Genomic DNA, 18,773 nt, shown 5'->3' on the forward strand with positions numbered 1-18,773 from the left:
TTGATAAAGTAAAGTCAATATCAAATTTGGCAGTTGGCTATACCTGCGGACAATACAACTGATATATCTATTAACAAAGGCAACTAGCGTCAATCTAACAGCATTTTCTGCATACTTTATTCCTGTAGGTAGGTGACAGGCATTGGGTCGTATAGGTGGCATTTCTTGGAAGATGCAACCCTACATTGAAATTCTATAAGGTTATGCAAAACATTTATACTAAAACTACATAATATCTACTAACATGTTTAGAGATCATACAGGCTGTGAACAATATATGTAGATCCTCATGCACTGATCTGGAGTTCTTCCATTGTCTGCAGGTGGTTGCAATTCCAGTTTATATAGAAAGCACCTTCAAAACATTGACATCCAATAATGAAGGAGAAGAACCGCCTATAACCAGACCAGGTTTATGTAATAAATGCCAAAAAATGGAATAGGTCCCCTGTATTAGACATTTACTAAAAGAATATCTCTATGTAAATATTTATTAGCAGAAATATATGTTTCCTCAAATTGTCCATAAAGTAGGATTCATCTATAACTTCTTGTTAATTGTGCTTTTTCGTGTCAGATATAATCCAGCAAACTTTGGGGAAAAAAAGCCAAGTTATCATCCTGTGGAAGTGCTGAATATCATGCCCAGCTGAATACAGTGAACATAACTTTCTTAGTAAAAAAAAAGTGTTCTTGAGGTCCAGATACAGTTTCAATCTATATTAAATGCTCTTAGGAGGACATCCAGGTCTCCTACATTGGCAGCATGAAAGAGTTCGGGTTGGTCCATCATAGATAGCGCTATCCTGAGTGCAGCCCAGATATTGCCTGAGATTACAGGATGCTGAGCTTGCTGATGAGTTTTGCTTTTTCTCTGCAGATTTAGAGCTGTCAAGAAGTTGCTAACAGCCTCCCTAGAAAACAAACATATAATTAGGCATGCAAAATCTAAAATCACTTATACTGTATAATATGTCTAAAATATCCATTATATTAAATATAATCAGTATTCTGCGTAGTCTTTACTTAAAGGCTATGAACACCTTCTGGGACATTTCTTTTTTGCATTTTACTCCTTTTGGACTAAAAATATTAAAAATATTTTTTTTCAATTGGTCTTTTCTTTTATTCAAAATGTTCAGCAGTTTTTGTTCTACAGGGTTCAGTTTCAGCATAGCTGTAGAGTAGCTTGGTTTCAGTTCCAAATTAAGGCGTTCATGTTGCTCTTCTGATGGCTATGTATAGCCTTTATCTCTGAATTTATGACAGATCTTAAATTCTCATTATAGCTAACAGTTTGTGTATCGTTTATAGTGGCTCACCCCTCCTTAGACTATGGTGGAGGTGCTCTGTTTTTGGTGACTCACCCAATCATTAAAGATTATAGCGTAAGTATTTTTAGAAAGTAAGAAACAGGCACTCACCATCTGTATTACATATTCATATCCAAAATTAGTAGTGGTAAAAATTATACTATTTACTATATAGAAATACCAAAAAACTATATGAAAAAAAATATATAAAAAAAATTGAAATAAAACAACTTAAGTGCAGTAAATAGCAAGTAATAATACTACAGATAACCTCCTTTACAAGATGCGCATGCTATAAAACATACCTAACATACCTAAATAAATTTGTGTTAGTACTCGTTAATAAGTTTAAGAATGGTATCTTTGCATTGCCTGTAATCACAAACAATGAAAACAAGCAAAAAATTCGGGACTTATTAAAATTAAAATTTGTATTGAGTCCAGCACAGTTAAGAAAAACTTGTATTGAGTCCAGTACAGTTGGAAAAAGAAGAATATTAATGGTGATGTAAATCCTTACAGTTTTATATCCCATAAAAATATATTTAAAGGAGTATAAAATGGGATTGAATAACTAGCAAAGGTATAGCTCTTTGTTATTGGTGTGGGACCAGTTCGGTAGTAGGATGTTAGTAATAATAGAGTTTGGAAAATCCTCTTTTTTATTGAAAGAATCCTCCTTTTTAGTAGGTGAATAAAATCAGATTGTATGATGATAGTTGAGTTAACAAGTCTCTACTCACTTGACACTGATTCTAAGCCTGCACCAGGGGCGTCCCACCTGGTGTAGAGCCACTCACCCGCCTTTATGTTTCGCCAGGCGGCGTTCTGTATGCCAGCTTTCTGTGCGATGGCTGTATTCAGTTAGTTCCACACTGGAGCTGGTGTCCCACGTGATTCTGCGTCCGTCACGTGACTTGTGTGGCAGAGCTTGTATTCAAAGTCTGTCACGTGGTGCGGGGTGGATTGTACAATGCTTCTCCCTTTGCTTTGCTATTTCTTTGGCGACTTTGCATGCCGTTCTCGATATAATGCTATCGGAACTTGAGCAAACAATAAATATGGGTTATGGTGGGTAGTTCAGGTCTGTGTATACACAGACCCAAACTACCGACCATAACCCATATTTACTGTTTGCTCAATTTGCGATTGGCGAATACACAGACCCAAACTACCGACCATAACTCATATTTACTGTTTGCTCAATTTGCGATAGCATTATATCGAGAATGGCAAGCAAAGTCGCCAAAGAAATAGCACTCAATACAAGTTTTTCCTAACTGTACTGGACTCAATACAAGTTTTTCCTAACTGTACTGGACTCAATACAAGTTTTTCCTAACTGTGCTGGACTCAATACAAATTTTAATTGTAATATGTCACGATTTTTAGCTTATTTTCATGGTTTGTGATTACAGGCAATGCAAAGGTACCATTTTTAAACGTATTAACGATTACTGACACAAATTTATTTTGGTATGTTAAGAATGTTTTTTATCATGCGCATCTTGTAAAGGAGGTTATCTGTAGTATTATTACTTGCTATTTAATGCGCTTAAGTTATTTTATTTTACATTTTTTTTATATATTTGTTTCATATTGGTTTTTTGTATTTCTATATAATAAATAGTATAATTTTTACCACTACTAATTTTGGATATGAATATGTAATACAGATGGTGAGTGCCTGTTTCTTACTTTCTAAAAATATTTACTTATTATAGCTACATTCTTATCATGATAAGAATGTGGGTTAAATGATTGTTTATGAGCTGTTAGGAATTAAGAGATAAAAGACATACATAGCTGTCAGAAGAGCAACATGATTGCTTAAAGGGTTTCTGTCACCCCATTAAACCGTTTTTTATTTTTTTCTTTACTAATAATCCCTATAGTGCGATGATACATAAGCAAATTAATCATTTTGGTTCAGTAGAATTTGCTAAAAATCGATTTTTAAAATATGCTAATTACCTTGCTACCAGCAAGTAGGGCGGCTACTTGCTGGTAGCAGCCGCATCCTCCGATGGTAATGACGCCCCCTCGGCATGCTGATTGACAGGGCCAGGGAAGGGAATCGTTCTCTGCTGGCGCTGTTAGAATTTGAAATCTCGCGCCTGCGCCGTACCTGTCTTCAATCGGCGCAGGCGCACTGAGAGGCGGCCGCTCACTCGACCGCTCCATCCTCAATGCGCCTGCGTCGATGACGTCATCAAGTACACCCGGAAGAGAAGATGCCGGCATCGCTGGAAGGAGGCGGAGAGTCTGGTGACGTCGCTGGATGCTCGAATCAGGTAAGTATGTACATAATAAGCATGCTGCCACAAAAACCACCAACGAAATGGGAATAAATAATTTTATAAAAATGACAGTTATTAACACTATACCACCAACGATTATTAATAATAAATCTCTTCCGGGTGTACTTGATGACGTCATCATCGACGCAGGCGCATTGAGGATGGAGCGGTCGAGAGAGCGGCCGCCTCTCAGTGCGCCTGCGCCGATTGAAGACAGGTACGGCGCAGGCGCGAGATTTCAAATTCTAACAGCACCAGCAGAGAACGATTCCCTTCCCTGGCCCTGTCAATCAGCATGCCGAGGGGGCGTCATTACCATCGGAGGATGCGGCTGCTACCAGCAAGTAGCCGCCCTACTTGCTGGTAGCAAGGTAATTAGCATATTTTAAAAATCGATTTTTAGCAAATTCTACTGAACCAAAATGATTAATTTGCTTATGTATCATGAGATCGCACTATAGGGAATATTAGTAAAGAAAAAAAAAAAAACGGTTTAATGGGGTGACAGAAACCCTTTAATGTGAAACTGAAACTAAGGTGCTCTGTAACTAGGCTGAAATTACATTTTGCAACACAAAAACTGCTGAAAATGTTTAATAAAGACCAATTCAAAATATTTTTGGCCAAAAATTTGTAAAATGCATCATAAAAATTGCTTCTGAAGGTGTTCATAGCCATGAATGTGCAGAAATACTATCAACAGTAATTTCGAGATAAATTTAGTCATGGTATAGTTTTTTTGCCTTGGCTGATGGATGATTGTACTGGTATCACTAACTAGCCTCAAACACGCTATACAAAAAGTACAATAGATCTCAGGAGGCTCTCGACTCTTAAAGAAGTAGACAGAAGTTTGTAATTTTTCACAAATCATCCATGTGTAAGAATGCAAGTAAAACTGCTTAGTTATTAATTTACATGCCCAAATTTAATCTCTTCCTATTACAGGGGAAATGACTAGCGGCTTTTTATGTAATATACAAAATCCACTAAAGAGATAATTTCTCTTCTCTAAAAGATAGAAGGGAGGTCCACAAAGGGAGAGATCTTTCTACATAATATCCATTAAGCTAAACATATGGATAACCCATTTAATAATCACTCCTGTCTTATTTTATTTTTGTTTTACATCGAAGGTACACTTTGAAAATGTGTCACCAGATTTCAAAAGGCATATATTATTATGATAGATCTCTTAGACCTCGTGATGCTGGTGTACTGACTTGTACCTTGTCTGAATGGCTAAATAGTCCTTTTTGAATTTTTTCCACCTGCTATTAACATGAACCTAGCTCTATGTAAAGCTGATTTTAAAGGATAACTGTCATATTTTTTTTATTTGCTAGTTTATTAGAGCTAGGCATGTATACCTGAGTTAGTCTGTCAATGATTGCCAAAAGATCTGTAATTACCTCATAATAACAGCTTTCATTAAGGTCCTCTGTCCCTTTCCACTGCTCCCTTAAAAGACCGTTGCTTATCTGTCTCCGGCTAGGGGCGGTCCTTCACACTGCATGCCTGCATTAGGCTTCAGAGTGAGGAGGCGTGTCTCTCAGTAATCCAATCTGATTGGCTGGCAGGAAGCTGCTGGCTCCAGCAAGTTTGTATGTGACCTGAGCGAATGCAGTTTTGGCCTCAGAGAACTGGCAGAGGAGCCATCTTGAGAAGATCCTCATAATGTAGGATTCAAAACAGCCGTAACTAAGGGGGAACTCAAGGAAAACAGTGGTAAGTGGAGAAACTAAAGATCACTTTATGCATAATGCTGCTGCAGCAGTAACATATGCTAAAATAGATTTTTTTTTAATGAAAATATGACAGTTATCCTTTAATATTAGATGCAAAAGCTTTCAAAAAGTATTCTTCAGCCAATCTGACATGGATTTTAAAAGCATCATCAGTTCTAAATAATAAATTTAATAATGAAGGCGGTTTGTATTATGAAATCTAGTGACAGATCCTCTTTGAAGTAACATATTTGTATGATGGGTGAAATGATAGAATTGGGATGAGAGGTGGGTGTTATATAGGAAAAAGTAGGGAAATGTATAGTGAAATATAGAAATCTTCATCACACTGGGATCTGAACATAGGGTTGTCTGTATAACTCGTTCCATTGCTAACCTGTGAGCTCCAAGGTTAATACAGCTTATTCCTAAATTATATCTGCATCTAATGAAACCCGGCTGTATTTCCAGTGCTTTTGTGTAGGCTTCTACGGCTTCTTCGCTTCGATCTCCATTTGCTAATGTTGCACCTAAGCGGTTCCACAATGAATAATCCTGTCAAAAAACAGGTAAAACTGAAGCACAATCTGGTAATATAAAGTGTTTCATATGTTTGCATTCTTTAAGGATTTCATTTCAATCTACTGATGACTTTTGAGAAACTCTTTATTGTGCCCTTTGTAGGAAAATGAAAATACAGTTTTATAAAGATTGCTTCTACCACTGTAGTCTGTTTCCGGTCCTCTGTTTAGTCCATCAAATTAAAGCACTGCCTTGTGGATGCAATGTCACAGTGCCAGGTTCATCAGTGGCTGTCATGGTTGTGATTACTAGTGCAGATGACATACAATACAAAAGAAAAGCTTCAACACTCAACACAGACACTAAAAATGAATAAATAAAATTATAAAACTGTTGTTTTTTTGCACTGATGCCCAGTGTCTACAGAGCACCCGAGCACAATGAAAGTCAATGGGAGAACCCGAGCATTAAACCAGGCACCCCCTGCTATGAAGAGGGGAGGGTGTCGGGACTCTAGTTTGGCTTAGGAGTCCCTGCTCTGACTCCATATATAGCTATGTCCATATGTAGAGTCAGTGCTTGGGGACACCCAGTGTATTTAAATCTAATTTAGCCTCTATTTCTGAAAAGTTTCTGACGGGATTCAAACTCACAACCTTCTACATTACAGCCCAGAATGTTAACCACTATACTATAGAGCTGCATGGCCAGTTACTTCAAAAAAATATATAAAAAAATTAGACTTTTGCTGTATAGGAATACTTACTACTAGTAAGTATTCCTATACAGCAGAAGTCTCATATGTTTTTTTTTTTTTTTTTTTAGTAACTGGCCATGCATCTCTATAGTGTAGTGGTTAACATTCTTGGCTGTAATGTAGAAGGTTGTGAGTTCGAATCCCGCCAGAAACTTTTTAGAAATAGAAGCTAAATTAGATTTAAATACACTGACTGATATTCGGCCGAGCATAGCGATGCTTGAGCCGAACTGGTGTTCGGCCGAGCATGCTCATCCAATACTAGAATTAAAGGGTAAATACCAAGGGACTGCCAAGATAACGCTTTTAGAGTTAGACCAAAGCCCTCTCTAGCAAGGTGGATGCAACCATAGTTAAAAAAACAAAAATGTCAGCACCAGATCTTCTGGGGTTTACTGTTCCATACTGCCAAATCGTGCTTCCAGCCATTAACTAAGGTGTTTGCCAAGCTCCACATAGTGTTATTGTATGATATGTCTTTGAGACATTTGTGACTGACTTCTTTGCTTGCACCATTTTTCTTTTTTTAAGGTGACATTTGTATTGTGGACAAGTGCAGGGGACAGCAGATGACCATGGACATGAAAGATCTTCTTTCTTAAAACTGTATATACATTTGAATAAATACTATAGGCGGTAATTTACAAGTAGAAAATATAATGTCATTAATGGCATAAGATATTTTTTTTTATTCTTAAAAACAACTTACATCTGGCCGGACCATTAAGGCAGAGTTGAAAGCATCCACAGCTCTATCAAACTCTCCACTAAGGTTGAATAAGACTCCCAGTCCCGTTTGCAAGTCAGGATCTATCAGATCACCATTCTGATGTGCTGCTTCTAGGTATAATTCCTTCACCTCTTCCAGAGAAGAACTGAAACAAAAATATTAGGGTCCATTAAAGAGACTGTCACCAGCGACCTCCATATCAAACGTTTTGCATAAACCCATAGCTATAATTCACCTGAATAAAATGTTTCTTTTGTTGATCCTAAGTTATGGTACTTTTTCTTAATATGCAAATTAGGCCTTTGGTGCAATGAGGACGTGACCATTGATCATTGTGTCCAAGTTCCACTTATTTCTGTGGCCAGCTCCTCCCTGGCTGCTTTGATTGACAGGGCCAGGCAGTGGTAAAGCACAGAGAGAGGGCTGGCCACAGAAAGGAGCGAAGCTTGGGTACAACAAGAGCGATGGTAATGCCTTCATTGAACCAAATGCCCAATTTGCATATTTAAAAAAAATCATAACTCAGATAACAGAGAAATCAGGTGATCCACTGCTATGTATCTATGAAATCAGTTTAATTTAAAAGGTAAGTCATTGGTGACAGATTCCCTTACATTGGTAATCTCTTTTAGAAAACCTGGTTTGTAATAAATACTGTAGTTATTTATATTATGAAAGATTTACGAAAAATGGCACTAAAATAAAATTGTCATATATATTTGATATAGAAATATAGAATTTCTAGCTGGTAATATGCACCTGTTTCCACCTACAAATATTTTAGTTCAGTGTGTGTATAATAGTTTAGCGCCATATTCTCTGTTGTGCTTCTGTGATGTCCATAGTTACTCAGACCTCAATTTTCCACAACACTATTGCAAAATGATTGTGGCACGGACGTTCCCGCAACAGGAGGCAGAAGATCTGTGAGACTGGCAACACGTGGTTTGATCTGACATGCTTTCCTTTTGGATCAAATGACGTCTGTGTTGTTTCTGGTGCTTGCCACACCTTCTTTCCCCAGGTGTGGCTACTGTGGTCATTTTACCTTCTCTATTTATTGTTGTTTCTCCCACTATGCTATGCGGTTTATAGCTTCTGTTGGACTTGTGGTCAGCTTGTGTTTGGTTCTCGGCTGAGTTCCTGGTGCTATCAAAGCTTCATTGAACATAAGTGTTTACTTTCCCTTTTCTATTTTGTTTATATATACATACATATATATATAAAAAAAGAAAAACAATGGCGGCACCGGAAGAACAACACAGAAAGGGTGCTATGTCCAGGGATGTAGCAGCTTACCCCGTCAATAGTAGATGAAAAACGGACAGCACTCCAGGTAAAAGTAGATGGTGTTTATTCACCCATGTGGATGGCAACGTTTCAGCTCATACAAGAGCCTTTGTCAAGCTTGACAAAGGCTCTTGTATGAGCTGAAACGTTGCCATCCACATGGGTGAATAAACACCATCTACTTTTACCTGGAGTGCTGTCCGTTTTTCATCTACATATATATATATATATATTTTATATATATATATATATATATATATATATATATGTGTGTGTTGCCTTTCCCTGTTTGTAATTAGGTCTGAGGGAGACTCCTGTTCGTCCTTCCCTTTGGAGAAACAGGTAGACTCAGTCCTGACATTAGTTCCAGGGTCCTATAGGGTGAGATAGGATTCTAGGTATCTGGTTTATGAACTTGCCTACCTTTGGGGCCTGTTCATACTGGTAGGCTGTCAGTCTATATCCCCTGCAACGACTGAAGATGCGTCTCACTTATAGGTGCATCCTCAGGCTGTCTGTGCACCTACACTGAAATCTACAGGCGTTTGATCTGCCGTAGATTGCAGTTTTCTTTTACACCAGAAAACTGTGGTGAAAGAAAATAAATGAGCCAGGCCCACTGGCCCCGGGGTTTGTACGCAAGAAAACTGGGAAGGGCGAATGATAACCCCCCCCCCCCCCACCCCATTGTATCCTATTGGCCAAGGAATATTATGAAAACCTATGGTATTATAATGTATGCAATTTTAATCAGCAAAAAATACAAATGCTGTATAATCCCAGACGAACCATACTGCTTCATTTTATATACAATCAGGGGCATAGCTAAAGGCTCATAGGCCCTGGTGCAAGAGTTCAGCTTGGGCCCCCCTTCACTCAGTTCTTTGTGGCTGGGGCAGGGAAGCACATAGCCTTTGTGCGGTCTGAGGCAAAAATTGAACCGGCAACCCACTCTACCCGCTATTCCAAATTCTTGACTTAACTCCTTCCCTCCAGCCAGAGGTGTAACTTGACCAGCATAAACTTTCTAAAATACCGGGGTCTTCTTATGTGGCACAAGAGTCTTTGGGCCTCATAAGGCTCCTGGGCCCCCCCTCGGCACCCCCTATAGCTATGCCCCTTTATTCAATCATGCTGTAGCCTTATATGTTTTCATATTGAACAATTAGATTATTGATTGGATATTTCAAAACTTATTGTCTAATTTATCAATACCTCATAATGATCCCACTTTAGTTAAATGGATCATAATAGGCTACACTTGTCGCAATAGCACTTTTCCTATAGTGTTTAGAAATTTCTAATCCTACTTCAGTTTATAATGATCTTTATTGGATAAATTGTTTGTATTTCATTGTAGTTATCTTTATAGAGGGAATTATGAATTACTGTAGCGTTCAAGACTGACACTAGATGGATCTGTCAATCTCATCTTACCACCTACAGTGAATATGAATATCTTCTTATTATGATTGGTATGTGGAGGGTAATGAGATACTGATAGGTCTATTGCAGAGTGAAGAGTGGAAAAACAGGCTTCCACGCCATACTGTACAATAGGAAGAGTAGTAGCTATACAGGTGGATGAGAAGTAGACGGTAAAGAAGTAGTAGTACCAGTAAATGCAGACAGCATGTGTTGTATATATTTTGAATTCTCTGTATTTTGTAAGGGGGGACTAAACATTTCGTAATTTACAGGTGGTCCTATGAGGTAGACAGCACTAACTTCATTGTCAGACATAATCTTTAATCTGCTTGCTACATGATGAATGCAGTCCCTGCTGTAGTGCAGTGGTTTCAAGCATTCATGCAGCATGCTTTCAGGTCTGTATCTTGGTGAACATGTTTTCTAATACTTATAGAATCTGCTGTCAATACAAATTAATTCCAGTTGCTGACCCTCCTGATTAAGGAAAAGCAACCTCTGGAAGGAAAGCATTCTTCAATAGGCTCCCAGAGCTAGTGCAAATTAAATTGTGAAAACAATTCCATCTTTAAGGCAGCAGTAAAGATACAAATTAAAGTTCCGGAGTGACTACAGTTAAAGTCGATTTCCGGTTTTGCTATATTGATGACCTATACTCAGGATAGGTCATCAATATAAGTTCGGCAGGGGCACGACTCCCGACACCCCTGTTGATCAGGTGTTTGAAAAGGACACAGTGCTCATATAAGCGCTGTGTTATCTTTTCTTTTAACCTGCTCAATGTCGACATGGCAGCACCAAACAGGTGAAATTACAGCTCCACCGTCCCATTCACTTCAATGGGATGGCTCCCTCCTACAGTATTCAAGTGAAGATAGGTCATCAACACAGCAAAAGTGGAAAACCACTTTAATCTTAAAATGCACCAATGTCACACTTATAGGGGGGAATTTATCATGCCATGAACTCCAGAATTATGGCTTTAAAAAGTCCCAAAATATGGGCTTTGCAACTTTTTGTGCTTGCGGAAAAAAATGTGTGACTTTTTCCATTTTTACATCACTCACTTCAGAATTGAAAGGTGTGCATTGTTAGCTATGTTAATTAGTTTCACGGTGACTTTTTAAAAAGTTACCAACTCACTCCAGTAGGGGGTGGTAGAGGCAACCTGGTGTAACATTTCTAGACAAAAGTGTAAAGATGTACTAAATTTAATAAATATTTTGTTGTGTTTGATAAATTTAAGGCAAAGTACAACAACACAAACTCAAGGAAAACGGATATACAAATGGTAACCTCATGATAAATTCCTCCCATAGGAATCAAACATCTCAGTGCTACAGATTGATGATGTCCGCAAGAAGACAATTACAGTTGCAAGAAAAAGTATGTGAACCCGTTGGAATGATATGGATTTCTGCACAAATTGGTCATAAAATGTGATCTGATCTTCATCTAAGTCACAACAATAGACAATCACAGTCTGCTTAAACTAATAACACACAAAGAATTAAATGTTACCATGTTTTTATTAAACACACCATGTAAACATTCACAGTGCAGGTGGAAAAAGTATGTGAGCCCCTAGACTAATGACATCTCCAAGAGCTAATTGGAGTGAGGTGTCAGCCAACTGGAGTCCAATCAATGAGATGAGATTAGAGGTGTTGGTTACAGCTGCCCTGCACTATAAAAAACACACACCCCCTCTGGGTTTGATTTTCACAGGAAACATTGCCTGATGTGAATGATGCCTCACACAAAAGAGCTCTCAGAAGACCTACAATTAAGAATTGTTGACTTGCATAAAGTTGGAAAGGGTTATAAAAGTATCTCCAAAAGCCTTGCTGTTCATCAGTCCACGGTAAGACAAATTGTCTATAAATGGAGAAAGTTCAGCACGGCTGCTACTCTCCCTCGGAGTGGCTGTCCTATAAAGATGACTGCAAGAGCACAGTGCAGACTGCTCAATGAGGTGAAGAAGAATCCTAGAGTGTTGACTTACAAAAGCCTCTGGCATATGCTAACATCCCTGTTAGCGAATGTACGATACGCAAAACACTAAACAAGAATGGATGTCATGGGAGGATACCACAGAGGAAGCCACTGCTGTCCAAAAAAAAACATTGCTGCACGTTTACAGTTTGCACAAGAGCACCTGGATGTTCCACAGCTGTACTGGTAAAATATTCTGTGGACAGATGAAACCAAAGTTGAGTTGTTTGGAAGAAACACACAACACTATGTGTGGAGAAAAAGAGGCACCACACTAACATAAAAACCTCATCCCAACTGTGAAGTATGGTGGTGGGGACATCATGGTTTGGGGCTGCTTTGATGCGTCAAGGCCTGGACGGATTGCTATGATCAAAGGAAAAATTTATTCAAAGTTTATCAAGACATTTTGCAGGAGAACTTAAGGCCATATGTCCACCAGCTGAAGCTCAACAGAAGATGGGTGTTGCAACAGGACAACGACCCAAAGCATAGAAGTAAATCAACAGATTTACAGAATGGCTTAAACAGAAGAAAATACGCCTTCTGGAGTGGCCCAGTCAGAGTCCTGACCTCAACCCAATTGAGATGCTGTGGCATGACCTCAAGAAAGCGATTCACACCAGACATCCCAAGAATATTGCTGAACTGAAACAGTTCTGTAAAGAGGAATGGTCAAGAATTACTCCTGACCGTTGTGCACGTCTGATCTGCAACTACAGGAAACGTTTGGTTGAAGTTATTGCTGCCAAAGGAGGTTCAACCAGTTATTAAATCCAAGTGTTCACATACTTTTTACACCTACACTCTGAATGTTTACATGGTGTGTTCAATAAAAACATGGTAACATTTAATTCTTTGTGTGTTATTAGTTTAGGCAGACTGTGATTGTCTATTGTTGTGACTTAGATGAAGATCAGATCACATTTTATGACCAATTTGTGCAGAAATCCATATCATTTCAAAGGATTCACATACTTTTTCTTGAAACTGTATATATTATAGATAAATAGCTGAGTAACTTTATACATTCTTTGACTTATATAAACGATAATATATATATATCGCGGCTCACCCGTATCTTTTAATATGGTTAAGGTGCTCTGTTTTTTGGATGATTCACCTCTTCATCCTATATAACAAATGTGATCAGGTTCTAAATAAAAACAGGCACTCGCCAGCTGGTATGTCTATAGTTGATATCTTTATATGATAATGGAATTATACATAAAATATACATAAAATACAATAAAAGTTGTAATGTAAAAATCAATATGCACTGAAATCTCTAGTATTGGTACAAATAGGCCGATTACCATTCACTAGATATTTGAATGGGTATAGTATAGTGCTCTATACAGTATATATAAATACATAAATATCCTGTCCGGAAAAAGAATAGTGTGTATACAAATATCTTGTGATAAAATAATAAAGTCCAATAACCTGTGAAAAAAAATCAAGTGATTTAGGTGACAAACTTGGTGTCCTGTGAGAAAAAAATATATGAAATAAGTATCCTGTGCAAAAGTGTCCTGTAAAAGGAATCCGGTAGAAACCTTGTAACAATTGAAACTATGTCCATCCAATGTAGCACTATTATAGCGATATAGACCAAGGCAATTCCTCAATTAATTTTCTGTGTTTCAAAGCTCCACAAAATCCGCAATCAGGGTTAGGTAAGATATATTGTAAAAAGTGGTCGGGTTTTGTAATTGGGGCGTCCCCCTATTTACAAACCCTCTTACCTTGCCCTTTGAGGTGACTGTCCTTTATAAGGTTAATGCTCCAGTGGTTGCTGGGTTCTTCGTATCACCCGAAAGTGACACACGGGTTCCGATACTTTGGTTTTTCCTGCTCGCTGCTTCCTGGTCTCTCGGCGTTCCACGTGGTTTCCTCTTTGCGTGTCACCGTCCAGGAAGCACTCTGCAGCCTTCGCGTAGTATTGCGATAGGTTAAACCCACTTCTCTTTCACTGGCGTTTAGATCTGTATGGAGATCTTGTAGTGGTGACCAATACTATGTTAGGTAGGTCTTTGCTCGGGTTCAGGTGGGTAGTTATCACTCGCAGAACCAGCCAGACGCGTTTCGAGGGTTCGCCCTCTTCCTCAGTGGCTATAATGCGAGTACTACTACCCCCTTCTTTTTATACTCCGGCTTTCAAGAAACCCACCGAAAACCCGGCATGGATTGCTGACATTAAAACTTTACCATTTCCTAAATATTCAATACATTCTAATAATATATGTATACAATATCCCTATGAATCCATTTATGTTTTTTGGACATATTCATCCTATGTCCTTTATTTATAATAAATCTTAAAATACAAAGAGATTGGCTTAGAGTCTCCAACTGGCTCATCTGTGTTGTTTTTGCTGATCATTGATTGAGAAGAGGTAAGGAATTCGGTCAGCTGTTTGCTATTGTGCGTTTGCTAATGAGCCTAGCTCACTAAGGTGTTACATTTGTTGCTGGGGGAGGAGTAAGGGAAGGAGTGTGTGTATATATAGAGACAGACTCATTAGCTGGCCTAATTCATTAGCTGAAAGTACTACATTAAGTACTAGTAAAGAGATATTGCAGGAGATAGTCAGGAGGTAGGCTGGAAGGTGGAAACAATACAAAAAAAAAAAGGTAAGATTTGTTTGATTTAAAGTTACAAATTTATTTTTTTATTTTTTTATTTTTTTCTCCTCTTTAAAATAGCAGACTTGGTTCAGTGCAGGAATTGTTGTGCATTTATTTCATGTTCCACTCTTTGGAGATTCGGATGCTGTCAGATCTGTAGACAGTTCTCCTTACTGCAGCAGGAAATTGCATTTTTGAAAGCTGAAATATTTAAATTATCTGTTAAACAAACTCCAGCTAGGACTGCTGCAATGCCACTGCCACAGAGGACCCCCAGAAATGGCAGATGGGTTAATGTAGGTTCTGGAAGTCTTAGAGTGGTGGATAGAAGACATGTCCCACAGTCGGTGGTTCTCCATAATTCATTTGCAGCACTCTCAGAATGTAAGGACAACATGGATATGGACTCAAGCACAGAGGGTGAGAAACCATCGACTCCTATGTCTAATGTATGCAACAAAAAAGATAAAGTGAAGTCTCAAAGGATGCAGCTGTTGCTGGGTGATTCAATCATAAGAAGTGTGGAGCTTAAAGAAAATGGTTTTGTGAGATGTCTCCCTGGGGCTACTGCTAGAAGAGATAGAAGACGTATTATTAATATTGTTAAGCAAGCAAAGCAGGAAGGGGACGTGGATGTTCTTGTCCATCTAGGGACAAATGACCTGGCTTGCAATGAAGTGTCAGAGGTGAAAAAATCTTTTATCACACTTGGTAATGACGTACAGGATTTTGCATCCACCATTTCATTTTCTGAAGTTCTGCCTGTGCATAATGTTCAGAATGATAGGCAGAGGCGCATAAAGGAGTTCAACATATGGCTTGGTAAATGGTGTCAAGAGCAAGGATTTGGCTTTGTTTCTCATGATAGCTCTACTTGGAATAGAAAGGAACTGTACAAAAAAGATGGTTTGCATCTTTCTCTCAAAGGAACAAATGTACTTAGTGAACAACTCCAAGAATTTGCGAAAGAGTATTTAAACTAGGAAGGGGGGGCAAAAGAGTGAAAATAAAAGAGTCCAATTGCCCCCCGAAACAATGCCAGAACAGGCCAGAAGCACTGAGGTTAAGAAATGATAAGCTCAGAGTCCTGTCTACAAATGCTCGCAGTTTAGGTAAAAAAATCAATGAACTTGGGTCAATAATGGCATCTGAGAATGTAGATTTAGTGGCTGTTACGGAGACATGGTTTAATGAAAGAAATGACTGGGACATAACCATACCAGGGTACTCTTTATACAGAAGAGACAGAGAAGGCAAGAAAGGAGGAGGAGTGGCCCTGTATGTGAAAGATAGCATTAAATCTAACCTAATACAAGTTGGTGAGGCCAACATAGAGTCAGTTTGGGTTACGTTGCAGTTTGCTAACCATGCAGTAACTCGTGTAGGTGTGATATATAGACCACCTGGTCAAGTTAAAGAACTAGATGATCTACTAGTTGAAGAAATAGCTAAAATGACAATGAAAGGAGAAGTTATCATTATGGGAGATTTCAATCTTCCAGATATAAACTGGAAAACCAAAATAGCAAGTTCTACCAGGAGTACAGATATTCTAAATTCCCTACTGGGGTTATCTCTACAACAAGTGGTTGAGGAGCCAACCCGGAGGGAGGCCATTTTGGATTTGGTATTCACAAACGGGGATTCGGTATATGATGTCATTGTAGGCGAAACCTTGGGATCTAGTGATCACCAGTCAGTGTGGTTTAATATAAGAACTGTGAAAGAGTCCCACCACACAAAAACAAAAGTTTTAGATTTTAGAAAAACAGACTTTTCAAAAATGAAATTAGTCATAAATGAGTCCTTATCAGACTGGAACGGATTACATGGAGTCCAGGAGAAATGGGACTACTTAAAAGGTGCATTATTGAAGGCAACAGAAAATTGCATTAGACTCGTCAGTAAAAGCAAAAAAAGGAGGAGACCAATGTGGTACTCAGCAGAAGTGGCCCAAATCATTAAAAATAAAAAGCTAGCATTTTGTAATTATAAAAAAACCCAGAGCAATGAAGATAAGGAAATCTACAAGATTAGGCAGAGAGAGGCCAAGCAAGTTATAAGAACTTCTAAAGCGCAGGCAGAAGAAAAACTAGCTCAGTCTATGAAAAAAGGGGATAAGACATTCTTCAGATATATAAATGAAAAAAGGAAATTAAAACAAGGAATAACTAAATTAAAAACAAAGGACGGAAGGTATGTAGAAGAGAATAAAGGGCTAGCCGACTGCCTTAATGAATACTTCTGTTCAGTTTTTACAAAAGAAAAAGGAGAAGGACCTCCACTAGAAAGAATGACTATTAAATCGTTTGATGCATGTATCTTTACAGAGGAAGATGTTCTAAGTTTGCTGTCTAAGGTGAAGACAGATAAGTCACAGGGGCCTGATGAGATACACCCAAAATTATTAAAAGAGCTTAGTGGTGAGCTGGCAAAACCGTTAACAGATTTATTTAACCAATCATTAGTAACAGGAGTCGTCCCGGAAGATTGGAAATTGGCAAATGTCGTGCCCATTCACAAGAAAGGTAGTAGGGAGGAATCGAGCAACTATAGACCAGTGAGTCTGACATCAATAGTAGGCAAATTAATGGAAACCCTATTAAAGGATAGGATTGTGGAACATCTAAAATCCCATGGATTGCAAGATGAAAAACAACATGGGTTTACTTCAGGGAGATCATGTCAAACAAATCTTATAGATTTTTTTGACTGGGTGAATAAAATAATAGACGGTGGAGGTGCAGTAGACATCGCATATCTAGATTTTAGTAAGGCTTTTGACACTGTCCCACATAGAAGACTTATCAATAAACTGCAGTCATTGAGCATGGACTCCCATATTGTTGAGTGGATTAGGCAGTGGCTGAGTGACAGACAACAGAGGGTTGTAGTCAATGGAGAACATTCAAAACAAGGTAATGTTACCAGTGGGGTTCCACAGGGATCTGTACTGGGACCGATTTTGTTTAATATCTTCATAAGTGATATTGCAAAAGGCCTCGCTGGTAAGGTTTGTCTTTTTGCTGATGACACAAAGATATGTAACAGGGTTGATGTTCCTGGAGGGAAACGCCAAATGGAAAAGGATTTAGGAAAACTAGAAGAATGGTCAGAACTCTGGAAACTGAAATTTAATGTGGATAAGTGCAAGATAATGCACCTGGGGCGTAAAAACCCAAGGGCAGAATATAGAATATTTGACACAGTCCTGACCTCAGTATCTGAGGAAAGGGATTTAGGAGTAATTATTTCAGAAGACTTAAAGGTGGGAAGACAATGTAATAGAGCAGCACGAAATGCCAGCAGAATGCTTGGATGTATAGGGAGAGGTATAAGCAGTAGAAAGAGTGAAGTGCTTATGCCGCTGTACAGAACACTGGTGAGACCTCACTTGGAGTATTGTGCGCAGTACTGGAGGCCATATCTCCAGAAGGATATAGATACTCTAGAGAGAGTTCAGAGAAGAGCTACTAAACTAGTACATGGATTGCAGGATAAAACTTACCAGGAAAGGTTAAAGGACCTTAATATGTATAGCTTGGAAGAAAGAAGAGACAGAGGGGATATGATAGAAACTTTTAAATACATAAAGGGAATCAACTCGGTAAAGGAAGAGAGCATATTTAAAAGAAGAAAAACTACCACAAGAGGACACAGTTTTAAATTAGAGGGGCAAAGGTTTAAAAGTAATATAAGGAAGTATTACTTTACTGAGAGAGTAGTGGATGCATGGAATAGCCTTCCTGCAGAAGTGGTAGCTGCAAATACAGTGAAGGGGTTTAAGCATGCATGGGATAGGCATAAGGCCATCCTTCATATAAGATAGGGCCGGGGGCTATCCATAGTATTCAGTATATTGGGCAGACTAGATGGGCCAAATGGTTCTTATCTGCCGACACATTCTATGTTTCTATGTTTCTATGTTTCTATGAATTTAAAATAAACTTAAAAGCCTCATCCATTGGATTCTGTTTCCTTCCTTTTATTCTCTCTATACTAGGTTAGCAATACATTTTGTTTGATTTAATCCTCAACTTATCGTCCAAATTTCTCCTTATCCTCATATTACGATCTCTC

The 18,773-nt window shown here is 38.5% G+C and overlaps 1 protein-coding gene across 1 annotated transcript in view; it reads right to left on the reverse strand.

Annotated features, from left to right (window-relative positions):
* Window positions 1-712: 712 nt before the first annotated feature.
* The window catches only part of PEX5L (peroxisomal biogenesis factor 5 like), a 122,918-nt gene continuing 104,857 nt past the window's right edge, over window positions 713-18,773 (reverse strand). The window contains exons 11-13 of the mRNA XM_040429984.1: window positions 7,329-7,494; window positions 5,738-5,895; window positions 713-914 (exon numbers count right to left, since the gene is read on the reverse strand). Of these exons, the coding sequence (XP_040285918.1) occupies window positions 713-914; window positions 5,738-5,895; window positions 7,329-7,494 (526 nt within the window). The remainder of the gene's footprint in view (window positions 915-5,737; window positions 5,896-7,328; window positions 7,495-18,773) is intronic.

The sequence above is a fragment of the Bufo bufo genome, chromosome 4 (assembly GCF_905171765.1).
Source record: "Bufo bufo chromosome 4, aBufBuf1.1, whole genome shotgun sequence".
In the NCBI taxonomy this organism is placed as follows: domain Eukaryota; kingdom Metazoa; phylum Chordata; class Amphibia; order Anura; family Bufonidae; genus Bufo; species Bufo bufo.